Below are 27,380 nucleotides of genomic sequence, written 5' to 3'. Positions count from 1 at the left end.
CCATGATGATGCTCACTCCCACATTACTAACAGAATCAGAGAGAAATTGGAGTAATTCAGATGAAAAGTCTTTAATTAAGTCCTCTCTTACAGTCCTGATTTATCACCTTGTGACTTCACCATTTTTTGGGATTTCAAATTAGCATTACAAGGCATTCAATTTGAATGGGACAAAGAAGTTGAAGATAGGGTTCAAAAATTATTTCAGCTGAAGGAATTCTATGAGAAAGCTATTGATTGCCTCACATCATAGTGAGATAAATGCTTGAATAATTTGGAGACTATCTTTAAGGTAATTAAAAATATTTGTGATTTTATGACCTCTGGTTTGTTTTTAACTGACTAGCCCAAATATTTTCATTGTCAAAAATAATTCTTTAAAAATTTCTCAAATTTAAAAATTCCAATAGACATATTGGAATAGACAATAGACAATAGACATATTGGATGAATTATTCTGTAAAATTTATACCATCTGTTAAATGGGAACACACAGCAAATGGTATTCTGCTTCAGATTCAGAGATGTTATAGGTACAAAATACAAAATTTTTCAGGATAAGTTCTGTAAATTTAACATAAAAGTATAGAAAATAATTATATTTATTTAAATATTTTAAAAGATTCAAAAGTAACACACCATAGGAGATTGTGCAGAGAAACTCTAAGACAAAGCATCAAGCGCAATTTACTAATGTATATAATGTGCTGATTACATGATGCATCATTTTGGGCCTGCAATACTTTCAAATGAAAATTAACTACACAAAAGTCATGTATGTGATCATGGGCATATATGGAAAATTTCCAGGGGGCAAAGCTTGGGGACAAATAAAAAAAACTTATTGATGTAATTAATTATTTAACCCTTTTTTGGAGAGGTTTTTCCACAAGTAGATTATAGAATACAGTAATGCATCAAAGCATTCTATGGTCAAGGGTATAACGTTACATATCTCGATCATTTTTGCGATTATAATTTGTGGATTTTTTACTTCATCTTGGAAGCAGTGCCTTGTTTGCCTCTCCCTTTTGTGAGTGCCCATGGATGTGGTTGAATCACTTTCAACTAATGTATCCCAGCTGCATAGTTCTGTAAATCAACTAGTATGTTGGAGGATTAAACTTGTTCTATTTAATACACAAATTTATATATTGTTATGTTTAATTTTATTTAAATAAAACTAAAAATAGCAATAAAGAAACTAGTAATATGTCATGTTCTTGATATAATCTGCATATTGAATATAAAAAAAAAACAAGTTCAACCTGGTAATATACCAGTTAGTTACATAACTGTGCAGCTGGGCCTACATTAGTTGAAAGTGGTTTGGTCACACATGAATTTTGTGCAATTAAATTCTGTTTGAGTATTGCAAACTCAAAATGATACATCACATAACCAATACACTATACACTTGCCCTTGATGCTTTGTCTATGAACTTCTCTATACAATTTCCTATGGCACATTACTTTTGAAAAACCCTGTATATGTTATGCATTGCAAAAATATTATAAACTTTACTTATTTATATCATTTTGAGGATAAAGACTGATTTTGGGAATATGTTTGTTATAAATAAAACCAGCATTTATGATTTTAAAAAAATACATTAAAAATAATTGTAACAGTTGTCAATTTTGGCTGCTATTACTGCCAATTATTCATAAGAGTCTTAATTTTTCATTGAGTTAAAAATATTTACATAAATAAATTTTTCTATGAAAATTTATTTTCAAGATTGTTTTAGATGTGAAACTTCCAATAAAAATTAAATTAAATTATAAGTGAAAAACAAAATAGAAAATGAAAATCCATCAACAATCTCTCTAGTAAGAGGCTGTCCATAAATGACGTCCACACTGGAAGAGGGAGAGGGTTACGTCAAGTCGAACAGAGAAGGGAGGGATTGAATTTCAATGAATGTCTTTTATTTCATTAAATTTTACACAGTTTATCACTTTATGAATAATAAAATGTATAAAGATTTTGAGGCAAGTTGAGACATCCTAAGAGGGGAGAGGGTTTCATATACTGGGACAATGGGAGGGAGTAACAATTTCATCAGAAATGCAGATGTAATTTATAAACAGCCCCTAAAAGGAAAATGCAATAAACTGAAAGGATAATTTCAGTTTATTGCACCTTTCTTTTACTAGATTGGATACTTGCACAAATATCTTTTTTCTATAGAACATACTGATCAATTAACAAGATAGAGGAATATTTTTACATATGAATTTTACTATTTAATGAAAAATTATGTAGAAATATACATAGTAAAATGCTGACGGTTAGTTTAGATGTCATTTCTCCCATTTATTCTATGGATAATATTTTTATTTCATGAGTTTTCTTTGCAGTTTTGCTATATTTTTTTTTTATAAATAAAAAAACAACAAAATAATGATTTTATTTTTTTCAGTTTTAGAATTTTAGATTTATCTAAAAATTAATTTATGCAATTTTAAAGCATAGTATTATATATCATTCATTTTCAACAAATTATTATTTTTTCTTAATTAAATAATTCTTTAAATTCTGTAATCTGTAAAAGGTGTAATCTTTACAACACCTTTACAGATCTTTTCTGTAATCTTTTGGTGATTCAATGATCCAAAACACAGAATTATAACTTTATTTACTCTGGTTTATTTCATACATTAGATGCATTTTGGGTAGACTTTCATTTTACAGCACTTCATCAGTAATTTGTATTGGATCAACCATATTCTTAAATATAAAAATATGCAAATATGGCATGAAATATTTTAACCACTGATACATTAAATAAATGTTTTAGGCTGGCTTAATAAAGGCATTATTCTTTAAGGTGTAACATGAAGCCAAAATTCTGTATTTTGGATCATTGAATCACTGAAAAAGTTACTTTACTCCTGCAAACACAGGATTATGAAATTTAAAGAATTATTTAATATACGGTCAGACTTAATGACAATTTAGTTGATGATCCCAACAATAAAGGAATTATTTTTTATTTTTATTGAAACAATTTACTAAAATAATTTATGATCATAACATAATAATAATAGTCTTTTAATGATAATAATAATAATATTTTATCAGAGGTAACATGTAAGAACCTCTTTCCACTCAGAAGCACTAAGAAGTTTGGACTTGCTCCTTAGCAATAATTTCCTCTAAAAGTTAGTTTTCTTTTACTTTTATTTTCTTAATTAGAAACAAAAATGTGATACTAAACTTAAAATTCGCACAATTTTCATAATTCTTCATTTTTAATTATTCATTATTAGTAATAAACAGGAGAGATGCATAAATTCTTAATTTTTTTGATTTACAGAAATAAAAAATTATGCATTAAGCATATTAAATTAGATACAATTATTGCACACTTAATTATAAATTAAAAACCTGATTATATTTGCAGCATTTATCATATCTAACAGAATAAAAAATCCAGCAACAAGTTGCTTAACTTTTCTGGCAACATTTGGTGGCATCATCTGTTACAATATTTTATTTTAAAACTTTTTATATTTTTAACTATTATAAAATGGCAAAAGCTTAATTTTGAGGGTAGAGATGGGTTTTATAAAAAGAATTGTAAATGCTAAATTGTCATTAAGTCTGACCGTATTGGAGATACACACAACCCTCTCTATCTCCCCATCCCCTTTAACCTTTAACTCACAAAATTTAATAGCATCGATCCCGTAATGCACAAACCTCCCTGCAAAATTTCAGAAATTTTTGACAAAAAGCACAGGAGTTATTATAAGCTTCAAAGAGAGTGAACAAAATTGTGCCCCCCTCCACATACACTAACATCCTTACCTACAGGAAAAAAATTCCAATTTTTTTTTTTTTTTTTTTTTTGCATTTTTCAACATTTCAAGATGTCCTAAGTCCAAAAATATAAAAATCTTGGGGGATCATTTTTTGACCAACTACAATACTTTCCTTTTGTTATATATAACAGCCAGGAAAGTAAAAGTATCGGCAATAACATTCCCATTATAAAAATTGAAATGTATAAAAAATATTATAAATAAAGATTACTTTTTATCTATATATTTTATTCTTTGTAGAATAAACTAAAGCCTTTAACCTGCCATTAACTATAATTAAATAAATATTTTTCAGCTGTATTTATCAGCCATCTTGGGTTCAAATTATAGAAAAATGATTTCAAATTAGAATATTTTGTGGATAATTCAAATGTATAAATTAAAAGATTAATAAAGATTAACATATAAAATACAAGGTAGCATAACAAAACTTTGAAATGATACAATTACAGTTGTTAATATATACTCATAGGTTAACTATGTAATAATTTCTATGAAAAAGAAAGTGATTCCTCCCCCCTAATTTCCTTCAGCATTGTTTAAAGAAAGATAACATTAAAAGTGTTGAAATTAGGTGCTCTAGTATCAAAGCCTATAGTGAGTATAAGATTAGCTGCCATTATCATTTTATTATTTCTCAACAGTGATAAAATAGCAATTAGATGTGAGTATGAATGACACTAGGACAGCACTTTAAAATCTTGCCCATCCTGAAATAATTTATTGATGTCTATCTATATTGATCATTATCAAAGGATTCCTTAAATATGGATTGATTGATTACCAATTTATTACATGTTATCACTAAACTTTTTTCTGCTTATTTGTTGCTGAAAATCAGTGGCAGATCTATGTAAGATCTAATAGGGCTTGAGCCCCACATTTAGGGGCCCTAAGACAATGCAAAGTATATAGTAGTTAAATAACGGATAGACTACAGAAATGTAAAATAATACCAATGTAGAAATTTCTTGTTAAAATAAAGAAATAATTTATGTATCCAGTAGCCAGCATATAAGTTTCTCTTACACCTAATTAATTCTTTACTCAACTTTACTTAATGCATGTAACAGTTAATAACATTACATTACATAATAAAATGTTTCATGTGTAAAATTTATTACCCTTTTAAAAATTTATTATTTTAAAAGGGGCTCAAGTCTAATGTCTCTAGAAAGTTAGATCTGCCAGTGCTAAAAATCAATTAGTAAATTTTAAAAATTAGTTTGTTTGAAGATAATGTGCAGATAACACCCACCCTACTAAAACAATGTTCTGTTTCAACTCCTCTCTCCCAGAATGGAAATCCTAGTTCTGTATCTGACTGTCAGCAAGTTGCTACAATTTATATTGTTTAACATTGTTAATGACTTTTTGTTAACTATTTAATCCACTTATGAGATTTATTGTAATTTTTCCCTTTAAAAAAATGAAATAATTTAAAGTGCTTAACAATTAAACAATGTATTTAATAAATATATTTACAAATAATTTTGAAATTTTACAAAATAAATTATAAATAAATAAAATTTTGTAGTAAAATTAATACCAAGTTGAATGACTAACACAGGATTAAAAATCCAAAATAAACTTTAAAAAAAAAGTAAATTTCATTTCACTTTTGGTATCATCTGCAAGAAGACATTAACTGCTTCATTTAAAAATTCATCTTGTTTCATCATATCATCATCATCATCATCAATACTTACAACAGCACATATCAATTTATCTGCAAGACGATCAGTAGATAATTTCTGAGCAATTTCAAACACTTTTTTAGGATTTTCATTAGTGATTTTAAGTGCTTGATTAATCTCATCCAGAACAGTTTTACAAAGAGCACGACTAACTTGTCCACAGTGTTTCTCATCTAGATCTTGAAACAGGGATCTTGCAATTTGAACATACTCCTTCAGTTGTAAACAGAAGAGAACACCGGTATGAAAAATACCAAAAGGCACATATTCGGTATACGAACATTGTAATTTTTGTAGTATAACTTCAGTCTGCCGTTCTGGTAATCCAGTAAGAAGCTGTACCAAGAGATCTGTGTAGATATCTCCAGTTAATCCTCGAAGTTCTTGCTGTATTTTATATTGGCTGATGGTATGATAGGCTCTGCACAGTTTTTCTTCTATTGAAGGATGATTGGAGTTAGAATTTTCTAAAAATTGAGCAGCTTGAGAGACACGATTGCTCTTCTCACATTCTCTTTGAAAGTGATTAGCCAGGAACGATATGGGATCTTTAGGTTTATTATCTAGCAATAACAATAAAGCTTGGTGCAGAACTGTTTCTACGTTCTCTTCTTCTGACATTTTTGTTCTTTTTTCTGAAGTTTTCGAATATTTTCTAAGAAAAACGTTTAATTAGTTAGGAAAATCTGTTTCAAATATCCACTAACGCTTAGAAATATTGAGGTAAAGCCAACATGCTGCAACGTATCGAAAAAAATCGATAATGTTATCACTGATACGCCACTACGCGCAGATATTAGTAAATTTCAACCATTTTATTTGAAAATTAACTATTGAAAAAAATAATAAAACTAATAGTTAACGTTTTATATTATAAATTTTTAATAACAATAAAGGAGCAATGCGAAAACAATTAAATAAGTATGAAATTAACATTTATGTACATTTTAAAATGACTATAAACCAACCCAGTTAAATTCTAATGTGAAAAAATTATAATTACGATCAAATTCTTGGCATTTATTATTATTAAATTTTTTTATCTACGTTTTGTTGTTCCATTACTAGGCGGCGATCCTCCGATAACACAGGAAGCCAGTCACGTGACATTCTATGGTAAGCACCAAGGCTGCAGGAGTGTTTTAAAGATCTCCTACGGCGCTAGTACTTAGGAAAGAATGACACTATTCCTCTTAAATCTGTAAAAAAAAAAAAAAAAAAAAATTACAAAGTATTATCATTTTATATCTTTAAAGTTAAAAAGAAGACATAATTTAAGTTAATATGTGTAATTAATTAATAAAAATGAAGAATGGATGCTGAGGAAATTTCATCTCGTAAATTCAAAATTTCTTAAGTTTCTTTTTTTTTTTTTTTTTTTTTTTTTTGGCTCTATGATTTTATGGTTATACTGTATTTTAAATGTTCTTACAAGCATTAACTGTGAAGAGATCTGTGGTCTATAATGTTGATAAGGACTCAACAGTCTCGTTCACAGCTGTATTTGTACCCTTTATCTTACTATAACACAACTTATTAATTTAAAAAAATAATAAAAATTTGTGGCTTTTTATATTAATAAAATCTTCCTCCTTTTGTATAAAATTTCAAAGTAATTCGGAATTTTTCAGACTATTCAATACAAAAGATGATTTCGACTAAATTCTATAAAGTGACTACATGTGAAAAAGTTGTATTCAAATTTTGAAGGGCAACTTGATTGTGATAGCTTCAACTAGATGGATGCGGATAAATGATAACTACAATTATGTAAGTGAAGCTAATATCCATTTTATACATCAAATTTTGATGATGATACTGTATAACTGTGCATATGCAGTTAAGTTAGAGCTGCAGTTATCATCAAAATTTATACATTATGTATAATACACGATTATGGCAATAGAAAAAGAAAATGATAATTTGCATTTTACTTTTTTCTTTACTTTTAGCAAAATATCCGATGATCTAGGATTTAGATTTTATACGTAAATAATTTTATACGTAACTAAGCATAATTTTATACTTAATTGCAATTTTTAAAAAATAATAATTAAAATATTTGCTTTCTAGATTATTTAAAGATGTTATCAGATAGTCAAGTGTTTTTTTTTTTTTTTTTAACCGGTGGATCGCGAACTACATTCCTGGATAATATCACACACTCTACTAAACTAACAGGAAATGGCTAACTAAAAAGGATGAGAAATACAAGTTCTTCAGAAAGTAGTAGAATTATTGCAAAAGATTATAAATTCTTCTGTGATTTATGGTGTTTTAGAAAAAGAAAATAATAATAGATATATCCAGAATTTTTAAAAAATGATATAGAGAAAAAAATGAGAAGGATACTTACCACACAGAGCAGCAACAAAGAGAGACAGGATGTACTAATCTTCATCTGAGAGTTAAGCTCGTTTAAATTGTCGTCAACACGAACAAATTATTGCATTTAATTCAATCAGTCATTCCATTGGTTGGGTAAGTGAACGGACTAATTATACTTTGCCACCCACGGTCTGGACAGTACATGGGTACACTTGACACCCAGACAATGAGAAAATTGCTGTCCTGATGAGGATACGACGAATTCGAAAACACAATATTATTTTTATTTGAAAACAGTTGAGCTTCATATTTGCACACTTTTTTAAAAAAAGGATGTAACCAATAGGAATAAAATGCTGAGTTTTAAAATACATTCTAACATTTCATTGGATAACAACTATTTAATATTTACTATATTGTTTATGGTAATCAGTAAAAGAGAACTGTTTTAAGATAAATTCTAACATCTATCTACTGTTCTGATGATTCCTAGAGAGTTAATTTATGGTGAGAAACTGATATTAACTCCTTAAACCATTGCAATCACGAATTTTCATTTCCTGGATATGATTTACCCAGCAGGATCAGGATTTACACATAAGCTTGATACCACACAGCTAAACAACCTCTGGATAGAGCCGGATTTACACGTAAAGTGACATCCTACAGCTTGGGTCGCATACTACGAAACTAGTGTGGAATCTCGCGTTTTTAAATTCATTATATGGTGGTGCAAAAGGGGTATCTTGTAATAATATAGCTTAGGATCGCGAGTCTAAATCTAAAGTTTGGAGCTATTTCGCATTAGAATTTTCCTATTAACAATACTCTACTTACTGCATGATATTATTTCAAATATTTTTTATGCTACTATTCCATGGTATTTTTGATGCTATTACTCATCCATATGGGCTGAGTATTAGCATCAAATGGGGGAGGTCTGAATCGAACTCTGTATAATAAAATCCGTTAGAAGGTATAGAGAGGTCCGCTAGAGCCCATGATCATTCTCGACGGCCCTGCTTATCCAAAATAGTATCAAAACCCAGGTTAAGAAATTTCAAATATAATTTATTAAGGTACTTCCTACATCCTAAGCTGTATATGTAGGAGCTACCTCCTACATATACGGTAAGTTACTGTTCGAAGTTAGAGTTATTCAGTGACAAATTTATACATTCAGAGGCCCTATTGCAATGATATTTTGGGACTTTACAATGTTTATTTGAAATTATCTTACTAAAATAATTATAAACTTTTAAGAAACAATTATAAATTTACAGAACGATTTGGGGCCTAGTCGGAGTTTCAAACCCTTTTGAGGCCCGGAATACTGAAAAGCTTGTCTGCTTATAGGAAAATTTACTTCTGGAATTATTTCAATATAAATTTGTCAAGTAGGATATATTTATTTATATATTTAATAGTGTATGTGAATTCCGAACATTTAATTTAGCGCGTATTTCTACATTTATTTTAAGTTCTTAAATAATAATTTATTGTGACAATTTATAGTTTTAGAAAGTCTGAAATATTAGAAACAGAAATTGAGTCGGAAAATAACATAAATCTGTTTTTATTTTATTTTTATAATGCAATGTATCCCCTTTTAGATGACAAAATTGGCTGCCGGAAAGTCGTCGCAAAGCGAATAGACCTGTCCCATAGCTTTAGTGTGACAAATTGAGATTACGTTCCTAGAAATCAAATTTTAACTTATAAGAAATACCACATAGAGATGACCTACAAAAAATATATTTTACGCATTCATAATAACAAAAGTTAAAACACTCGTAAAGGTAATGGGTTGTAAAGCAATCGATCATAAAACATTATATGTATTGAGGCCTATATAAGTTATAAGCACAGGCAGAGGCGGATTTAACGGCGGGCGCGCCCTGGACCCCGCAAAAACCTCAACTTTACACAACAATAATTCATCTCTAGTGATCCTTTCAACGATGAATTATCAAGAAAACTTATCAATGAGGATCGGCAGGTGGCTCGGTTCGGCTAGTCCTCATTTACGGAGGTCTTACAAATATTTATAAGACCCCATTAATTACTTTTCTTAGGATATTTAGACAAGAGGTTTTGTAAATGACTTGTTTATGTATAATGTTTATAAATTATCCATTCTGCTGTGTTTCTTGTGTATAAAATAATAATAATAATAATAATAATAATAATTTTTCTCTCAAATTTTATTATTTAAAAAATTGTATGAATTTTTAAAACTTTTTGTACTGGGGGGCCTCGTAAAGGCAGATGACCCGACTTCCGAAAGGCCCTCCCCTACACTTGTAACAAGCAATAAATTTGATCTGATAACATTCTGTCTAACGGCAAACAACATAGCAGCAGATTATTCTTAATAACCGGCACATTCAAACAGAATTAAAAATTATCGCTTCAGTTAATTTCCGTAAATTAACTTGTCTGATTAAGAATTATAAATAGAACATAGTTTGGTTTTATAAGCGGAAGTGACGTCAGTTCTTGTATTAATATAAATTTTTTAGTTACACTCTGCTATGCAAAATATTTTATACGGTTATTATCTAGTGAATGTAATATTTTTATAAAGGAATTTCTAGTAAATTATTCCTAAATAAGCTAAATATATAACAGCCCAAAACAAATAATAAAACGAAAATATATCTTATAAAATGTTATATACTATTTTTAATAGTTTGAAATGCATTGTTAAAATAAGTTTATAATTTGTCGATATTTAAAATTTTAATTATTTATAAATGCAAAATTTCGAATTAAAAAAACTTGCGATCGTTCCTCCACCTGGTAGTGAAAATTAATTCAAAAGATATAAAATGCCAAACATTAAAAATATAAATAATTTTTTTAATAGTTACGTTTTAGGGCATTATAAAAATGATTTAATTTAAGTTAATAATTCTAAAATTTAATAAGAAACAAATAAACTTTTTAGAAATATAAGAAAATTTATTTAACGTAATTTTTATTATGTGTACTTTTTCCATTAGATGGCGCTACAACTTTTTTACATAAATGACGTCAGCATTGAAATGACGTTTTCAGTTTCGTGTATAGCGGGGAATACTACAAATATAATTGTTTTGGGTTTTAAACAAAATTATTTATTAATTTAGCTTTTATTTGTAAATATATAAATTTTACGACTCTACAATTTATTTTTACTCTGACGAATATTTAAATATTCAAAATTGAAATTGTTTTTACTAGAAAATAATAACTGTTGGGATTTTATCATATCAGATCTTTTGTTATCCATGCTTATGAGAAGTGTTACGCCCCTCCAGATGTAGGCCTACATATGTTGCAGATGGCCTAACACTCCACCACCTATCTCTCTACACGCCTGTAATGAGAAAGGATGTAAAATATCCCATTATTTCCGGCGAATTATAAGTAAATCCAGTTCAAATTTATGAGAAAAAAACATGAATTGTTTCTAAATATTTAATTTATTAGGCTTTCGGGACCGAATATTTACATAAGCTAAACCAGCTACAGCTCACATAGTTGATTTTGTGAAGAAGGAAGGGCCCCTTATACGTGAACCTTGGATTCACAACCAGCTCTGGTTTTAGTTACAAATTAGGGCCTCGTGCTCGGATATATACATAAATAATAGCTTGCTTAGCAGTTATATACGTTACAGTTTAGAGCCACTAGTCACATCCGGCTCTGTCTACAAGACTGCAACTTAGGGCCTCATGCCACTAGTAGTCCGAATTTACATATGTTACACGCGTAGGACCTCATGTTTTTAAATGCATTATTAATTGATAAGGAGGAAGGTCTTCTTATATATTTTCGCTTAGAGACTTAACTTTAAATCCAGCCCTAACCAGGCTTAGGATCTATCTATTATTAAGTGGAAGAGAACGGCCTATTAGGTATATGTTATAACAGAGCTATAAGTCTAAATATAGACTCCATACAGCATGCTTAATACTGAAATTCTTCCGTTCTACGACTTGCCGTTGTTGATATCAGTTACTTTTATATTCTCAGTCCGAAATAGAGAGATAAGAAACACACAACTGGATCAAGTTGATAAATTCTAAATCTTCTAACGGCTTCTTCCAGCTTAGCTGTTGCGACAAACTAAATATTAAGCAGTCGTGTGCAAGTAAGTATGAAAATATTACCTGCGGCACTACTACTTAGCATCCAGATTGTCATGTTCACCTACACCATCATCTTTAACCTAAAATAATAATAAAACATTCGGGATTAAATTATCATCTGCCATAAAATTTCAAAGTAAATTATAATAATTTACACTAGAAGCTTACAATATACATTATAAATTTCTGTCCTAGCTTAATTTGATGAGTTTATAAGGCCTCAAATATAGAATTATCTATAAAAAAAAAAAAAAAAATCTATTGCACATGTATTTCCATAGGATTTTTCGTTCTGTGAAGCGGATTTCGGCGCTGTCGAACTGAAACAGGAAGCTAAACTTAACGATGTATCCGGAATAAAAGTTACATTTATGATAAAAATTGTAATGAAGAAAGCTTTATACATATATATAATATATATAAAAGAAAGAATTAACTTATCTACTCACCTAAATGATTTTCCAAAAATATGAAAGTAACGATACGGGTTGCAGGTAACCTATCAGGCTTATAAGTAGTGTTTTATTGACACAGCAGTGTGGCCTTTTGACGTAAAATGCGAATAATGTTTTCTATTGGATAGAATGGGAATAGCAAAACGTGTAGTGGCTTTACTGGATTTTTCTGCTATATAGATATTATGACGGTGGAGCCTTATTCCCGCATATTGTCTGTTGAATCAGCTGTTGTAGACACATGAGGGCCGGAACTGTGCATCTACATATATAATCTATAAAGATATGCCAAACATTTTTACTAGAAGTAGATGCTTTAAACTCTTATCTTTCTTTCTCCCTCTCTCTCTGCCACTGAATTAACTATTAATTCAGTTTCTATTATAATTATTGTTTAAATTTTGGTATAAATGAATGATAAATACTATAAATTTTAAAAATAAATACTTAAAGTAGTAATGAATGGGTTTAATTTTGGTGTCTGATTAAGGCGTGTTAGAATAAAATATCTATTCGTTCACACACTGAGGCCTTAACACGGGGGCAGCTAGACCTTTTGTCCCAGGTCTTACATTTACATTAAAATTTGTAACGAATAAAACATTTGAATAAGAGCATTTTAATTGTTAACTTACTTTAGGGCCACCGTAAATATCCTGTTACTAAAATTTCAAATATCTACAAGCATATATTTATGTATTTAAACTCGAAGAGTATGAGGTTCTAGAAAAAATCTAGATGATTCATTTCTATTGACAAGGATTAGAGAAAAAGGGTTACAAGAATTCTTGTAAGGTTTAATGGGCCACACTATACATTCTGGTTAGTAATGGATTCCTTTTATTACACCGAATGTCGACATATGTTTGTGCCGGTCTGAGGCCTTTATAAGGCTTCGGTCTTATAAAGAAGACCTGGGTTGTTTATTCGATATCTTAAAAACTCTTGCATTTATAGCTTATATTAGCGATTTATTTAAAAATTTTAATTATTTATTAGATTTTTCCGCTTAAAACCGAGTGAAGTTTTATCGTCTGTGTATACAGAATAATTTCCTTTACCATCCGCTCGACTAAAACTATTCTCTATGAATTTGTACAGCCGTATCCGGATAAATACGGATTTTACAAGATATTTCCAAAGAAATTTTTTACTTATTTGTTTACATATTTATATTGTTTTCTAATTTAGAAAATTTCGACAAATTTTTATTTACATCTTAAAATAAAATTTAATGTAAAAATATATTCCCATCACCTAAGTTGCAGTTTTAGATTGTGCGAAGCTCCTAACGAATGTAGATTTGCGAGGTCCCTTTTATAAGTTTATATAACGTGAAGCCCGTGTTGTATGACATTTCATATTATACAGGGTCTAGGTTACTAACTAGTACTGAAAAGAATATCGAGTGATATAATCGCGAGGCCCTAAACTATAGGTGAAAACTTATAGTTTCGGGTCACATGCGACTTTCTACAGCATTTAGAGAGGGTTGTTTAAATATAAAAAGGTTTAATAAATATTTTGAAACCTGTTTTACTTTAATTTTCGTATAAATGAACTAAACTAACTTATGAACAACCAGTACGAAATTGTTGATTCGTTTTGATATAAGCATGTAAATGCTATTAAATATACAGGCACGTATTAATGTATAGACATACCTAGCCATGGCCGGAATCTTACTCTCTTGAAGGCCTATTTTAATGCTCATTACTAATGTTTTCGCTCTATATTCGTATCTTTATAATGCCTCCAAAGAAATTGGAGGCGTTATAAAGATGGCCCAATGAATATGCATAAGCGTACAGCGCTGTACAGTACATGCAAGACTATGCAACCTGCATAACACACACACAAGGCTGTATAAATGCTTATGCAACCTGCAATACAAAATGAAGCATTATAAGATCTCTCTGAAATAGGATGTGGCTATTGATTTAGTTTGATTAAATGATGGTCTAATATTAATTGGCATTAACGTTAATTTATAGCTGATTACAAAATAAGAATTTTATAGGAACAGAATAATCAGTAGCTTAGAATAGAAGGGGAGGAAGTCAAAAGTACAGTACATCATTGTACAGAACAGGGAGGGGAAGGGTCAAAAGTGGCTCAAAAACTACACGTAATTAATGGACGGCTCTTTGATAAATTTTTAATCAATATAAAAATTCGACTTATAAAATCAAAGTTTGCACAACTTTATTTTATTTTTAAAAAATCTCGAATAAAATTTATGATCATTTTATCCAGTAGACAAAATATTCACTTCCTATCTACATCTATCAGAAACCAATTATTCCTTATCGTGCTTCCTCAAAGCATTATTTAATACTAATACCTATAGTTATATCGTGCATCCTTACTTGTTTACCAACATTATTTTATACTTCCTTTCGAATTAGACATTTTAAATTTTATAAAATCTTATTTCAGAGCATAATTAGTAGTAATTTACCAATAAAATCATCGACAATAAAGATTTTGCTTTATAATTTAATAAATTTTCCTTATATAATTTCAAACTTATGAATATCATTAATTAACAAACTTAATACCATTTATTTACCTTGAACCTCAAAATATGCCTTAAATTTTAAGAAATATTACAGATTTTCTTTGTGTTCTCAGCACAGAATTTTCCCTTCTCCTGCATCCTCATCCTTTTTGATCTTCTTCTGAGATGTAAGAAGTAGGAGAAGGGAAATTTCTGTGTTGAAATATAAGAAATATTAATATTTTAAAATTAAATCCGCAGAATGATAGTTGAAAATTGAACGTGAATCATTATTTTGTATAATTAGTTTGTAAATTTTTATGCTTAATACATAATTTATATCGATAAATAATGTTCTATATAACTTTTATAAAAACATTGTACATGTAAATATACATTTATACTTATATATATATAATGTTATATTAAAAAGTAATTGTTAAACGTAGAAGTTATCGTAATGTAGAGTAGAGAAATATTAAGCATCATTTAAGGTAATTTAATAATATTTTTATATAGAGCAAATAATTTGCTATGCAAAATGACACGAACGAGAAAACAATTTTATAATGTAATGAATAATATATCATATTTTTTAGACGTGAAAAAAAACCTGTTTTAATATTAAATATTTCACAAATTTAACAAACTACAAGTGTATTGAGAAAAAAAATGGATTAAACAGAACTTTATATATGTACAGATCTATTAAAGGTCTAGATGGACCTAGACACTTTTTGAGGCCTTAGTATAAATTAAAAAAACAAAACAACATATGGTTTTAAATTTACTTTTGAAAAATAAAGGAATTTTACCCTTAATACGCGCATCTGTAACAAGTGTTTTTGAGATTTCTAAAAGGCAAAATGGCCTGTGATAGACCCTGAAATAAAAAAGATGAATGCTGCTTATGTATAAAAAAGATATATGCTGCTTTTATATTTATATACAGAAGATGCAGCATATACGTATAATATCGGAGCCACTGCCTGTATATATAGGAACTATATGTATTTACATACAAGCCTTGTGTTTATACAGTATATTCTGTTATATAGACTATATATTAATAAGTAGTGGAAAAAAAATTTAATTTTTGTTACGATACTTTCGAACAATCTGATATTTAATTGAATAATTGAAAATTTATACATTACAAATAATAGATCATCCTTAAAATTCTGTTTTAGCAATTTATTAAAATCATCTATGCGATTTCCTGCCTACAGCTGTTTTCATGCAGACACACGAAACCTCCTGCAGAGGGAAGTGTTCAAACTTCCATGCATACATCCAATTTTTAATCTTTTTTGCTTTACTTTTTAATATGTGCGCATTATTTATTTGTTTATTCGTTTAATATTAAGTCTTATTATATTAAAAAAATAATAATAACTAATTTAAGTCTTTCGTGACACTTATTTATTTAAAACTGGTTTAAATCCCGAATTGTGTTCTATATGTTTATAGGATGTTCCTGTGTGTTAGGTTCATTCTTTCCGGATAATTGATCTATATCCTGTTTCTATGTAAATATTACTTTTAAAACACAGTTTGAAACTGTGCTATGTATCAATATAAACTCTGTTAATTCTGTTTTTTTTTTTTTTTTTTTTCTGTCAATTCATTATTACTACGGCCTACAAGTGTAAGAAGGAAAATGCATAAGTTAAGCTACGTTATCTGAAAAAATCATTAAAATGTACGAATAAAACAAATAAAAACACTTTAATTTATATGAGACATTAAATTTTAGGGCCCTCACTAAATTACTCGATGGCTCTCTTTCTATCTAGGACTACTAGGGATGTGTTTGTACACCTTTATATCCGCGTTTTGCGTGTAAAACGTTCATTAAAACATGATAAAATGCGCTTATATTACGAAATTTAACCCAAAAATAAGTGATAGAAACTAGATCGATCTCTGGCATAGAATAAAATGTGTTTCGTTTCCGAAGTGTATATATTTTGTCCAATTTGTGAACGTTATTACCGGCATAGTAATAAACCCACATGTCCGTCATAACGGTCACAAAAGGGCCAAAAAAAAATTTCGTTCACACAATCACACTCGTCACTTAAATACGATGTTTAACACATGCCGAATCGTTCGAAAACAGTTTAATTTTATGCAAATTTATTTTATAATGTATAATAAATTTATACTTACGATTGTTCTCGACAGATGGAGTTAGCGAAGTAAAGCGGCTGGGAGAAGATTGAGTCTGTGCCATCTGTCGGATTCCTTTTTGTAATCACCCTCATGGCTGATATATGTGGGTTGTTACGCTAAACAACTATTAATATTGTTGTTTTCTACTAAAAAAAAAAATAGACTTTAGATGATTTTTAATCTTATCCCTTTAGCCCTTATTATTATCAGCCTGAAAGATGTAAAGTGAGACTCGGAGGTGTCAAGACTCGGGGGTGTAAGTCACCGTTCTTCGAAAGTCATAAAAATATACAATTAAAATCAATAAAACAAATATCATGCTGTTTACATGAACGATTATATATTGAGGGCCCTTCTAAGTATAGAGTCCTACTGATGACCATCTCTATTTGGACGTGATATGGATATATTCGGAGCCGAAGTAAACAAGCTGCAGTTTAGGGCTTTGCATTATGAATCTATAGTTTAGGGCCTCACATTTTTACATGTATCATTATTTGATAGAAAAAAAAGAATCTGTTATATGTTATAGCTTAAGGCAACGAGTCCAAATCCGGATTTCCAGGATATATTTTGATATTTATATTAAGGATTACTGCATATTTTTCTATCTAACTGGCATTCATTTACTAATTTAGATATGATTTGCAGGGCCTCATTCTCTATAAAATGCCCTGCACTACACCTTAGGCCTTATTGCCTCAATCTACGAAGATACATTTTAGGGTATTTTAAAACTTATTACTATTTACTGGAAGGTGAAGGACCTCCTATATGTTATAACTTTAAAGGCCATAAGGTCAATGACAAATCTAATTGTTCGAATGAATAAATAGTGTTCAGTGAGGCCATCTATTGAAGATTGTTCTAACTAATTATACAGAATTTAATAGAATTAATGCAGACTTACTAATTGTAGTTAGGTCAAATCACATTTAAATCTACAGAAAATAACATTGTTAATTTATATTTTAAAGGATAATTAGCTATTTATATAATTATACATTCTTTCTTTTCGTTCTCCTTTTTCTCCTCTTTTTTTTTCCTTCTTCTTCTTTTCACTTGGAGGATCTTAATCTCGCTATTGAGCAATTACTCAGGTAAAGAAATATCAATTAATAGTAATTCTAGCTTGTAACTTTTATGCTAAAGGCAAGACTATTTGTGTTTGTCTATCCAAATAAGTTTGTAAAGAATTGAAGCAAATTTTAAATTATTTTGAAGTAGTTGGTTTATGGATTGTTGTTACTAGTTATTACTTTCTCTAAAGGAGGAATTGGTATTACAAAATCTGTTGAATCCAATTATTTCTGTATTATAACAGACATATAAAGGGAGTAAATGAACACAATCTTACATGACTTACAGGCAACGCAATTCTTACAATTTATTGTTATATGAAGAAAAGATGGCATAAACCTCTGTTCCTCTCACATATAATATGTAATGCTTTCCCCTAATTATACCTTACCGACATTACTGTATTAGAATGCCAATTAGTTAACCCTGTTTTTCAATATTTCTCAATTACCCATTACCTCTGCATTATTTTAGGGATGGCGAGTTACTAGCTGGGCAATGTAAACTTGACAGATTCTCGACTAGAGATTGTGAAAATGGATGTTAGAATAGAAAAATGATTCCAAATCTTGTGTAGTGTAAATTATCAAAATAGTTCAAATTCAGTTATAAAAATGTATTTCTGCGATCTTTACGTTTCTTTCCAAAATTGTAAGTGCATTTTTGGAATTGAAATGCTTAACCTGCCAATCAGCACGACCACAGGACTAAAATGTTATGTTTTTATTGTAAGTTAATGAAAATTAGATGTTACATGTGTGATTTCTTCCATTCTCTGTAAATATTGTAATTTACCCACATAATTCTTCTGGATATTCTCTTCCATGTTTAGATTTTAAAATATTAGTCTAATGCCCAGGAAATAAGAATTTTCCTGTCACAAATGGCTTTTACCTCATGGTCCATGAGGTAAAACAACCATTTGGTAAAGGCCACAGGGAAAGGAATTTGAGATACAGAAGTTTCACTGAGTTAAGAATTTCAGTAAACTGTCTGAATTTCAATCTAATCCTCTTCAATTTTTAAATTAAATCGTTCCTCATCTCTCATCAATGGTTTTTGGATTTATGATAGAACTCACCCAAAATAGCAAAACATGATCGAAATCTATTATTTAATTCTTGAAACTACGAAATAAACGATTTAATTTCACTACAAAAATCTCGATACCCTTATATTTAGGTCTACAATACAAAATTAAGTAGGCCTTTAATGTGCTCTACTGCTGCAAATATATATAAAATAATAATAATAATAATAATAACTCTCCCGTGGTCACCACCTGGTCGTGGTGGGAAAGCCCAGTAATTTTACTGATTCATAGGGCAATGCAGGCTGGAGCACAAGCTCCTGGTAGGGACACCCATGCCAGTAAGGTCTATGGGGAGAAATGAAGCTAAGAGTGACCACACACCCACATTCTGTGGAGATATGTATCATGGTAGTAACCAGATCTAAATGTGATACCGGCTCGGACGTCGCCCGGGTTAACAAGGTCCGCGTTCGTGGGTTAGGCAGAGGCTCACGTTCGAAAAATAGGCCACAGTCTCCCTTGGTTACCGGTGGCGAAAGCAGCACCGGCCCAAGCATGGCTACTGCAATGCCCTCAACAGATGTGAGGAACTAACCTAGCCTTGGTGTTTCTGTGGCAATGCATCCACAGACCACAAAGGCTGGAAAACCACGCCAACGGATGAAATGGACAACGGAAATGAACGAGTTTATCATCCGTACTTATTACACCATCACAAAACTCGAAACAAACATGACAGCATACAGACAACAACTACACCATAAATTCACACAACAATATCCTCACCTCACTGTTACAGAACAAAGAGTTGTTGATCAAAAAAGAACAATTATACACAACAACCTTATCTCACAAACAACACTTGAAGTTATCAAACAACAGGTTGCTGATCAAATACATCAACAGACAGAAACATTTAACATTAATGAAGATCACATGACCTGTCAGGATAATCCAGCAACAAGCACTGATTACAGCACACACACAACTACTACCACTATTGATACTACAAACACTTCTTCATTCATCACTGATAACATAGACATAGATTTAATTAATACGCTCTCACTTATATTTCAGGAAACACTCACTAAATATACAGGCACAGATCCCACATAACGACCACTAATACCAAAAATCAACACGTCAAAGGAAGTAGGAAAAACACTAAATTATGTAAACACTCACTTACTACCACACTACATTCATTCAATTTCTACACTCTCAGACATTCATACATTAGTTTATGCTGGGGCAGTCACAGTAGTGACACATCATGGTCTGAAAGTACAATCACAGACAGATACACAGAAAACACAATTCTATAACAAGCCTGCCTGGCAGAGAAGAATAGAAACACAAATAAATGACATTAGACAGCAATTAGGCAGGCTGACACAATACACTAAAAACAACATAACACCCAAATTAAGGAAACAGCTCAAAAACATTTTCAAGAAAATAAAAACACACACAAAACACGAATATCACAATGCACACATTACAGAATACATTGATACACTAAAACAAAAACTTGCTGCCAAAGCACGTAGACTCAAACGATACAAAACATGTACACTACGAAAACAACAAAATAAATTATTTACAAACAATGAAAAACTTTTTTACAGACAAATTAATAACAAAGCAAACACTGATACACAGCACAGTGACACACCAACAGAAGAAGAACTCACAACATATTGGTCTTCTCTTTGGTCCAGTGCTGTCACGCACAATGCTGATGCAGGCTGGATCGAGGAGGAGAACAGAAACTTACACAACATACCAACTATGCCCTGTGCTGAAATAAACATACATGATTTCCAATACACTGTTAACAGAGCACACAACTGGAAGACACCTGGTGTAGACAACATTCACAATTTCTGGTACAAAAAGTTTACATCACTGCACCAGGAACTAGCTAAACACCTAACACACATCATCATCAATCCACAGGACATGCCAAATTTTCTTACTCAGGGCATCACCTACATGAAACCTAAAAACAACAATACCACAGACCCCACACAATACAGACCAATTACATGTCTTCCAACACTGTACAAATTATTGACATCCTGTATTGCAAACAAAATATACAAACATATTGAAGAACACGACATTCTAACGGAACAGCAAAAAGGTTGCCGTAGAAATCACAGGGGATGCAAAGAACAGTTACTCATAGATTCAGTCATTCTACGGCAAGCACACAAACAACACAAACATACACATGGCATATATAGACTACAGAAAAGCATTCGACAGCATTCCACACAGTTGGCTACTACATATTCTACACATGTACAAAATACATCCATCACTCATTGCATTCTTTCAAAACACTATGCAGCACTGGAGAACAACACTACATCTCAGGGTTAGTAACACTTCCATACAAACAAAGCAAATTTTTATTAGGCGAGGAATTTTTCAAGGAGATTCCTTGAGTCCTCTCTGGTTCTGCTTAGCCCTGAACCCATTATCCAACATGTTAAACAACACGCAATATGGTTACAATATCAGACATGAAAAAACAACACAGTTTACACTGTCACATCTCATGTACATGGATGACATAAAACTTTATGCATCCACACAAAAACAACTTCATCAACTCCTACAAATCACACATTCATACACCAAGGACATAAAAATGGAATTTGGCCTAGATAAATGCAAAACACTTCACATAGAAAAAGGAATCCTGAAGAAAGAAGATTTTGCACTTGGAAATGGAGACATTATTGAATCCATGGAAGAGGGCGAGTTCTACAAGTATTTAGGATTCCAACAGGCCAAACTAACAGAACATGCACAAATAAAGCAAAGATTAATTAAAGAATGCCAAAGTAGGCTAAATGCTATTCTCAGAACGGAGTTAAATGCAAAGCACACAGTTAAAGCAATAAACACGTATGTCATCCCAGTACTCACATACAGTATTCTTTTGGAGTTATACATTTGACTCACACAGATCTTGAGCAACTCCAAAGGAAAACAAGAACAACACTTACTAAGCATAAACAACATCATCCTAAATCCGCCACAGAAAGATTAACCCTACCACGTAAAGATGGCGGACGTGGTCTGATTGACATAGTTAACCTTCACTGCAAACAAATACAGTCACTGCGAGAGTTTTTCTACAAGAAACAAGAAACATCACAATTACATAAAGCAGTAACTCTAGCAGACTTGAATAACACACCATTAAACTTACACTCACGTCATATGGACACAACACAACATATAAAAAGCATAGACACCATTAAGCAATCGTGGGCTCGAAAGACACTCCATGGCAGACATCCCTACGACCTCGCCCAGGATTTTGTTGACAAAACTGCGTCAAACAGCTGGCTAGCTCGGGGATGCCCCTTTGGGGAGACGGAAGGATTCATGATCGCCATACAGGATCAGGTCATAAATACTAAAAACTACAGAAAACACATACTCAAAGATGCAACACTCACAAATGACACATGCACAAAATGTCACATCATGCCAGAAACTATACAACACATCACCTCTGGTTGCAAGCTCTTGGCACAGACAGATTATTTACACAGACATAATCAAGTAGCAAATATAATACACCAAGAGCTTGCAAAGAAACACAAATTAGTAGACATCCACGAACCATACTACAAATACATTCCACAGACAGTATTGGAAAACAACACGCACAAAATGTACTACGACAGAGCCATAACCACAGATAAAACAATTTACCACAACAGACCAGACATCACACTCATTGACAAACACAATAAAATCACATACATTATAGACATATCCATTCCAAACACTCACAATATACAAAACGCATGCACTGAAAAGATTAGCAAGTACACAGAACTCGCCCAGGAAATAAGGCATCTGTGGAGGACGGATAGGGTGCTTATTGTACCTGTTGTTCTCTCCTCTACAGGTGTCATACCACACACACTGCACAAAAGCCTGGGCACGTTACAATTGAATAGAAACACATACATCACACTACAGAAGGCCACTATATTGAATACATGACATATTGTGAGAAAATTCCTGAATACAGACACACACACTGATACACTTCTTTAATTTCTGTTTTAGTTACTATGCCTTGACTTTGATCCGGCATAGTACACAGCCACCGGTGTTAACCGAGTATATCTCACTTAACCCAACATAATAATAATTGTAAATTAAATCATGAAAAAAAAAATAATTATAACTACAGTTTTACAAAAAAATATTTGTATATATATTTATAATTCCGTGTATTTTATTAATCTATGACAAGTTTGGAACCAATTGAGGATCCAGAAAATTTTATAGGGGTGCAGAAAAAAAACAACATGCCTTACAAAATACTTTACTACCTGACGTTAACTCGGAAAACCCTACACCTCCTAAATCTGCCCTGTTTAGAGTCATAGAAATTATGTTGATTTTTGTACATTCTTTTACAAGCACAGCGCTCAAAAAGGTGTAACTAATTCAAGTTATTTTGATGGTGGGAATCCGCAGTCAACGTGAAGCAGCCGAAGAGTTTAACAGAGTGCATTCAGACTTCCCACAGCAGTTTGGATGCAGCCTGTTAAACTCTTTGGCAACTTTCCGTTGACTGAGGTCTCTACCATCAAAATAACTTGAATTAGTTCCTTCTCACTTAGCCTTTCCTCTTCCCTACGCTTTACCTGTAAAAGAACAAACTAAGATCAGCCTAACTTCAATGGTTTAAGACTTATAGGATGCCCCGGTATCCGATCTCAGGAAGCTTTGGGATCGAATTTTAAAAGTTAAAATATTAAAAATTGAAACCTGGCATTTTGACGATGTCACAATAATATTTAGAAATGATGAATTAATTAAATTTAAAATATTTTCAAGGAAAAAGACAAGCGATTTTTCAAAAATATAGATTAAAAAGAAATGATAACTTATCAAATTGATCTGTTTACAAACCTAGACTTAAAGGTCAATACATTTTGTTATACCAGTTGTTCACTTTTTACAATTATTAGATTAATATAAAAACGTAAAAGATTGAATGACCGAAATTATTAAAAAGTCAGACTAAAGCTCTTAAGGATCAGGGATTAAATCTGGGCGAGCAAACCACAAATTTTTCATGGGCGAACCAAGGTCTGGCGGAACCAATAATGCGTATAAAAAAAATGGCCTGTCTTAGTGCCTACAAGACGGAAAGAGAGAGAGTACATTAATAATACATCATTCTATTAATAAAGACAAATCATTATCATATCATTTTTAATCTCGAATTGCGTCATAATAGATTCAAACGAAGAATCATTCCTAAAAATTGTTAGAAAGGCCTTAATCAATCAATCAGTTTGAAAAGTTCTATTGTGTATTATATAATGTGCAAAACATTTATTGAATGTTTGCAGATAAAAATTGCTTTTATATGATTTTATAATTGAGAGAATGTTAATAATGTAATTTTACATGATAATTTTATTTTTAATAAAATAAATTTATATAAAATACTATATATAAATACTGTACTATACAAGTCCAATTGTAACAGCTAATCTTCTGATTGTTTTATATTGCAAAAAGCATAATGTCCAGAATTTTCGTAATGTCGCTGAGCTTCTGTTTTGTTTTCGAATAATGTCTTGCATATAAAACACTTCAGAATCAATTCTTCATGGTTGTCTCGGGAATTGAAGTCAATTGATTTCAACTCTCGAGCAATTTCTAGAGCCATTTTCAGAAACTCTTCGTTCGAAGTTGGAAATAAAGTTTGAATGTCGTCTTCGTCTCCAAAACGTTCGAACATCAGAGGATCATAGTGAGTACCGTTGTAGATTAACAGAATACGCTCTGAATAATTTTTATCTTCGCCGAATTTATGAAGACTGGTAGACACGATGTTCACCACAACGATTTCTATTCCGTAATAATTACTCAAGATGGAGAGTTCGATAGCACCTCCCCAAGAATCCTCTTTAAGAATCCAATTGCAATAATTCTCACTGGATTGATCGAGATAAGTTTCATTATAAGTCTGAGGGTCTGCAGCCACCGCATCTGCGGTGATTACTCTCAGAGAATAAGATGCAGAATTGTCGAACTTTCCATTGGATACTCCAAAATAGACGCTTGTAAATAAACAGGAATTATCGGGTGGTACCGAATATCTTAAAAGTATTCCGGGTAAAATTTTGTTACGTTTTGTCGCGTTAGAGCGTTGTCGCGTTAATTGTTATTCATCGAAGGATGTCTGAAATATAAAACAAATAATTACATCTGTGATTTCAGACAGTAGAGATTTAGACAATTTTAATCTAATATTCGGAATTCGGTACAAAATAGAATCCTAGATTTTATAAAATTTCGAATATAATGTGATATGGGCTTCACATTACATAAATTTATATAAATGGCATTTCCAAAATCCGTTTCGGTCCTCGCACAATATAAATCCGTCAATGATTCAGGAATCGCTTTATCCAAATCTCTTTAGAATATTTTATTCGAATGTAAAATATACGAAATTTTATATCAATATATAAAAACTTTAATGTGTATTGAGTATTGAGGTATCACAATAATCATTTTTGCATTAGTCGAACAGCGATAATATTTTAAAATAACTATCTACCTAAAAATGTAAATTTAATACCTAGACTTTTTTTACTCTGCGCCCCGTGGACACTAAGGACCTGGTATGAAATAAAGGCACTAAGAGTGCCTTTATTTCATACCAGATCCTTAGTGTCTAAGGCTAATGAACACTGCTTAGTGGGTTCGTGTGCCCTGACTACGCGGCATTTTCCGTATTTTCTTCATTTGTCTAATACCTAAATAGAAAGTCCTTATACAGTAATGATAGTACCTCCCGAGAAGTAGGCTAACTTCTTTTAACCGCCTAGGTCATAAATATCTGGTCTATTTAGTAAGGTTCATGTAATTTAAGACTGTAAACAACTAATGCGTTTAATATTTCCTACTTTGTTTTAAACTAGAAATTATGATATAATTTGATATTTATTCTAATTCTAAAGGTATTTGATTAGAAAGAACAATTTCTAGACTTTCGAATTCGATTTCTACAAAAATTGTCCTAAATTTCTTTTAATTTCCATTAAAAAATTACCTTTCTGTATCTGGCGAGAAATTTCTTTTAGTTATTTTGACTAATTATTAAACAATAATCTTAATCATTGTTTCGTCAGATGATCATTGGCGACAATAAATAAATTATCGTCTTTTATTAAAACTTTGGAATTTGAATCTAATATTTTATTAATAGTTCTTTCAGGCATAGATAATGTAGTCTTTTGCCTAGTGTCACATAGCACATAGCTCTAGGTCTAGTACTAAAAGCGGTACAAAGTTAATAGAAGTAAAATGGATAGGCCTATACTCGAAAGACAAGATACTGTCGATAGGAAAACAGTATGAAGCGACGATGGATGTACAGGTACAGTACAGTACAGTACTTTATTTTGTGAGCTTATTTAAAACACTCGCAGCTTACTTCGATACAGTCTATACAAACTTTTATTTATATACTAACGAAATTTAGACCTAAGTAACATAGAATGAGAAGAGGACTTGCACTTCCAATACATTTTCAATTTTTGTTCGCACTTCAATGTTATAAACCAGTAGTTCTTAACCTGGGGTGCGTGTACCCTCAGGAGTGCGAGAGAAATTTCAAAAATTAAAAAAAAAAAAAAAAAAAAAAAAAATAGCTAATGCGCGTAAGGAAATGGAATTTGAAAAACTAGACTTAGAACAATTCTGGTGTAAACAGTTAGAAGCTTATCCACAACTGGCAAAAGCAGCACTAGAGACACTTTTACCATTTGCCACCACCTACCATTGTGAAATGGGATTTTCAGCACTTTTGCACATCAAAACAAAAGCCAGAAATCGCTTAAATGCATCTGATGACTTACGGGTGGCTCTTTCAAAAAAAGATCTTCGTTTTAATAGAATTATTATGAATAAACAACAACAACCTAGCCATTAAAATTGAAATATTGCTTTTTATGTTATATAGTAATATATATTGTAAAACATGGCATTTGTTCATGCAATAAATATTTTTTCTTAAATAAAACATATACACACATTTTTTAAGGGGGTGCAAGAGCTTATTTTCAGATTCAAGGG

At 31.0% G+C, this 27,380-nt stretch overlaps 2 protein-coding genes across 2 annotated transcripts; both read right to left on the bottom strand.

The window, feature by feature from the left end:
* Positions 1–5,262: 5,262 nt before the first annotated feature.
* LOC136975480 (tubulin polyglutamylase complex subunit 1-like) lies at positions 5,263–6,409 on the bottom strand. Its single transcript, XM_067270543.1, has one exon. It carries the CDS (start codon positions 6,147–6,149, stop codon positions 5,442–5,444), a length of 708 nt encoding a protein of 235 aa, XP_067126644.1. The 5' UTR covers positions 6,150–6,409; the 3' UTR covers positions 5,263–5,441.
* Positions 6,410–24,780: 18,371 nt separating this feature from the next.
* On the bottom strand, positions 24,781–27,087 carry LOC136975453 (ubiquitin thioesterase Otu1-like). The gene is made up of 2 exons (XM_067270514.1): positions 27,068–27,087; positions 24,781–25,357 (listed from the first exon to the last, which is right to left on the bottom strand). Exons 1-2 carry the CDS (start codon positions 27,085–27,087, stop codon positions 24,781–24,783), a joined length of 597 nt encoding a protein of 198 aa, XP_067126615.1.
* Positions 27,088–27,380: the final 293 nt, after the last annotated feature.

This window comes from Centruroides vittatus, unplaced genomic scaffold, assembly GCF_030686945.1.
Source record: "Centruroides vittatus isolate TY-2023 unplaced genomic scaffold, ASM3068694v2 contig_371, whole genome shotgun sequence".
Lineage (NCBI taxonomy): Eukaryota > Metazoa > Arthropoda > Arachnida > Scorpiones > Buthidae > Centruroides > Centruroides vittatus.
The sequence above is the reverse complement of the archived record's forward strand: the minus strand, read 5'-3'. Positions and strand labels throughout refer to the sequence as shown.